This window comes from Frankliniella occidentalis, unplaced genomic scaffold (genome assembly GCF_000697945.3).
Source record: "Frankliniella occidentalis isolate FOCC.00 unplaced genomic scaffold, Focc_3.1 Scaffold105, whole genome shotgun sequence".
NCBI lineage: Eukaryota > Metazoa > Arthropoda > Insecta > Thysanoptera > Thripidae > Frankliniella > Frankliniella occidentalis.
This window is the reverse complement of record NW_026267234.1, coordinates 394,291-398,908: the sequence shown is the minus strand read 5'-3', so window position 1 is coordinate 398,908 and position 4,618 is coordinate 394,291. Positions and strand designations below refer to the sequence as shown.

At 64.7% G+C, this 4,618-nt stretch overlaps 1 protein-coding gene across 1 annotated transcript in view; it reads left to right on the top strand.

The window, feature by feature from the left end:
- Positions 1-474: 474 nt before the first annotated feature.
- The window catches only part of LOC127748709 (splicing factor, arginine/serine-rich 19-like), a gene marked incomplete in the record, with an annotated part of 31,272 nt that continues 27,128 nt past the window's right edge, over positions 475-4,618 (top strand). The window contains 2 exon segments of the mRNA XM_052269853.1: positions 475-1,758; positions 2,338-3,164. Coding sequence (XP_052125813.1) covers positions 1,735-1,758; positions 2,338-3,164 — 851 coding nt within the window.

Below are 4,618 nucleotides of genomic sequence, written 5' to 3'. Positions count from 1 at the left end.
AGAGAAAGAGAAAGAGAAAGAGAAAGAGAAAGAGAAAGAGAAAGAGAAAGAGAAAGAGAAAGAGAAAGAGAAAGAGAAAGAGAAAGAGAAAGAGAAAGAGAGAGAGAGAGAGAGGCCTACTTTCAAGAGACACCTGCCCTCTAGTAAGTACCAGACCAGACGCCATATGGTATGGAAGCCCGGAGCCCGGGCGTCCTTTCTGGAGTGCGAGTCAAGGTCAGGGCCCCTCGCTGCTGCTGGAGACTCTGCTGGAGCACAGCTGGGGCCGGCTGGAGCAGCACCTCCCGCGGAGTCGAATGGGCTGCCTACCCGACAGGGAGCAGCGGAGCCGAGCCGTCGCGCGCCCCACCCCGCCCCGACTCTTTTTTATAGAGTCACTTCCGCAGTGCTCCGGAGAGCCCATCGCGGCGGTAGCTCGCGTCGAGTCGTTTGTTGAGAAGTGGGCGTGAGTCTGCGAGTGTCTGTGTGAGGGAGATGGGGGAGGGAGGGGGAAAGAAGGCAATCCAGGAGACGGAGACCGGAGACCTACACGCGCGAGAACACACGTCTCCCTCCGGAGTCTCCAGCAGAGGCAGTATTACTCTCGGCGGAATCATTTCCTCCCCGTGATGCAACAATCGGGACACATTAGAGCGGACGTTTTGTCACCGGGCGGGCGGGGCCGGCTGCTGAAAATAATCCGACACGGCGAGCGCTTCTGGGAGTGGCGCCCATAAGGGATCGTCCGAAAAGTACGTCCGTTTGTTTTGTTTTTCTTAGATTTGTTCGGTAAATTTTAGGAGCATGGCGCCTGTGAGGTTGGGGGTAGGCCACCACGCAGTACATTCATGCACTGCAGGTATGATGTTGCCTACTTGACAGGCGCCATAAGAACTTGTATGGGCTAAAGCGGGCCGGTTCGTAAAACGGTGAATGCCGGACGTACTTTCTGGATACGCAGGGACACCGAGCCGTGCTGCTTCCTTAGCACCGGGTTAAGTTTGGGGTGACGAGGACCCGAACCGCGACTGGACTGAGGATCCATTGTGTAGATGAGTGGTCGCGAGTGACAAGAACACGCGGGCAAACACACTGCTGCGACACTGTCCTCTCGCGGCTGCTGCGGGGGACCTTGTCGCCGTGCATGACCTGCTGCAGCGGCAGTGGCGGCGTCCCGAGCGGCGGCAGCAGCAGCCAGTAGGACGCCCTGGCCGGCGAGAGCACCGCCGCACCACCACGCCCCGCCGCGCCCCGGCCTGGCGAGGGAGCCCCCCAAGAAGGCTCGGCGCGAGTGGGAGGAGGCTAGCGAAACCCTGGACTGACCCCCTCCGCCAGCCCCCTCTTCTTTGGCGCGGCGCCGCCGCCGCACTGAGCCGCGGCGGGCTCACCGAGCCGCGCGGGGCCAGTCAGCCCCCGACCCTCGCCGCGACCGCTCGCCACCGCACACACACATACACACACACACACACACACACGCCCACCCGCACTCACACTCACACGCACCCCGCGCGCTCTGGGTGCTTCGCGATCGCCGCCGTACTCGTGATTAGTCCCCCGATCGCCGTTCTAGTCTCGCGTCGGCCCGTCGGCCCGATCATGTAGTAAAGCACCGTGTAGCTCGCCGTCGCGCCGCGGGGCGCCTCCGCCGCGCCCCCGTCACGCCCCGCCCCGCCCGCGCCCGGACACCATCATGCCGCCCGGGTGACGGGTGCTCCCGCCGAGTGACTGTGATTATAGGATTACCTCTCCGCCGACATGCCCGCCCTCGAGAGGATACCGGTAAGGAACCACGAAAAACAACAGGGTGTTCTTGGCGCAAAAAATTGAGCTTGAAGCCTGAAAAACATTTACTCATCACATGTTTTTTTCACCGTAGTACAAGGTAAATTTCGGATTACGCTAAGCGCATGTTCTTGCGCCAAGAATGGACTTTTCTGGCTACCAGAACGGGAGAGATTTGCTCGCTCTCTGACAGGCGGTGTTTTGAAGTGTGATAGGCAAGTTTCCACGAATGTCTTGAAAGTGTGTGAGTGAGAGGGAGGTGAGTGAGTTCCGGTCTAAATGCTGGCCAGTGCGAGCGTTTTTCTCCCGTACAACGAATGGGCGACTGGGGTGACTAATGACTGGTGTGCATGTCTGCATGTGTGTGAGTGTGCGATTTCCGCGAAAGCGAAGCTAGAGCACCCCGATGTCCATTTGCGTGGAGCTCCAGCTGGCGGGTGGAGCCGTGGCTGCCCTCGCGGTGCCTCACTCCCACGACACCCGGTGTTGGGTTTCATCCGGCGGCCTGGCTTGGCCAGGTCTGGCCCGGCCGACTCGGGTGCCACCGTGTTCACCTCGGCGCTCGCCCTGTTGCAGGAGGACGAGGTGGGCTACCGGAGCTCCGGTAGCGCGCTGAGGAAGAAGGACTCGTTCCGCGACTGGCCGCCGTCCTCGCCCGAGTACAGCAACCACCACCGCGGCGCGTCGCCGTCGCCCAGCCCGCCGCCCATGCCGGCCAACAAGAAGCTGTACCAGCGGACGCGCTTCGCGGCCGACATCCCGCCGCCGTCGGCGTACTCGTCGTCGTCGCGCCACCCGTCGACGCCCACGCCGCCACCGGGGCCCGTCACGACGGTGAAGGCTCACCAGCAGAGCGCGTCCCAGATCATCGGCGACTCCTTCCGGAAGCTGGTCGGCAAATTCCGGTCCGGCAGCTCGGAACGGAAGAACAAGGCGTCCAGGAAGCTGAGCAACAAGTCGCGAGGAGGGTCGTCGCGGTCGCGCTCCCCCAGCCCCACGTACCGCGCCGCGGAGGGCTCGCTGCTCGGCATGAGCCGCAGCAAGCGCAGCAAGAGCGGCCGGCGCTCGGCCCAGGATGGCGACGGCTCCTCCCCCAACGACGGCACCGACGACTCCCCCGAGGAGATCGCCCCTGTGGCGCCGCCCCGCCAGTCGGGCGCGCGCAGCGGCCTCAAGCGCTCCCAGTCGCGCTCGCAGCCGCACCGCAACGGCGACCTCAACGGCGACGGCCGCGACACGGTGGACGCCATCACCACCAGGAAGTACTACCTGGGCGAGGACCCCTTCGGCGGCTCCATCTACGGCCGCGAGCGGGAGTACGACGGCGTGGTGCCGGCCCGCCGGAAGCAGCGCGACGGCCACACCAGGAGGGGGTCCCAGTCCGAGGAGGAGCGCCACTCCAGGTGAGTACACGACCCCCTGCGTGACCTCTGTGGTGAATCACTCCCCGCCCGCCACACCCTGCCCTGCCCCGCCACGCCCCGCCACGCTACGGTTAGGTGCGTGTGCCGGGTCGGCGCGGCAGCCGTGTCGTGGGCGTTGGCGAGCCGGGCTTGAGCCGCGCGGGAGTTTTGCAGAGCAGGATAAAAAGCGACAAATATAATACGGCGAGCGCGAGCCGCTGTCCCCGCCCCGGGCCTCCTGGCCCTCCCCCGCGCCGGCGGCCGGGAGAACGGTTTGAGACGAGGCTCGAGGGGACGCCAACCCCCTGAGCAGCAAGCCCTGACCCGGCGGCTGACCCCAGCCAAGTCGAGCCTGTTGGGCGGGGCAGGCGGGGAGGGGCCGGCCCACGCAACGACGTCGTCCTGATGCGACTTATTATGAAAGATGTCCCGTCGCGCGGCAGAGTGACCTCCTTACCGCACCGGCTAGTGCAGTAGGGAATTACCTACGTGCGCGGCCTGCTAACCAGGCCCCGCCAGCCACGCCCGTCACCGGGCCGTCACTGGCCCGTCACAGACCCGTCACAGACCCGTCACAGACCCGCGAGCCGTCCATCCCCCGATAACTGCACCAGCGCGGCCGCAGCACCACCACCTCCTCCTCCTCCGCGTCACACCGGGTCGCACGTCACCACCTGCCTCGCACTGCGTCACCGCCCTGGGAGCCGGGGCGGGCGTGGGCAGAGCGAGGACGGTCCTGGCCGAGCCCCGGATAACAGTCCCACCGGCTCGTGGAATGTATTTTCGCTATCCCGGCTATAGGCGTACCCACACTTTGCCAGCAGAGCCGCACATGACGCACGTACTCTGGCGGGCTGGGAGACGCGGCCGTGCTAAGTGGCGGAAAAAGTCAAACACGGAGAGCCTCCAAATGTTGACATCCGTCCGCGTCGGGCTGGTCGGGACGGCCAGGCCAAGGCGGCCAAGGCGCCACCCGGGCTGCCGTCGTCGCCTACCCTGCCATTTTCTCCGCCTCCCTACATTTGTACTGCCGCGAGCGGCCGCACTTGTTTTATTTCTGGCAGTGCCGCGGAGTCCCACCCCACGCGCTAACGCTCGGCGGGCGATGGAGCGCTCGTTTCATCGGGAATGGCACCGCCGCGCCGTAGGAGAACTGGATTTCGGGAGCCGCGCAAAATATGAAATCTATAATCTCGGAAGGAGATCTCTCGCGCTTACTTCCTTTCTTCCTCCGCGCTACGGGGCCGCGGTGGTCGTTTCCTGGTCGGGGCCGCGCCGCGCCGGCCCGGCGTGCACCGACACGACGGTACGCGCGCCGCCGCCGTTTTGGCAACACCCTGATAAGAGTTGTGAAAGCGGGGCGGCCAACAATCGGGCCGCAATCAGGTGCTCTGGTCCGTCTCATCGCGCGGATCTGATCAGCGACCGACTCACTCCACCCTGATTACCCACCC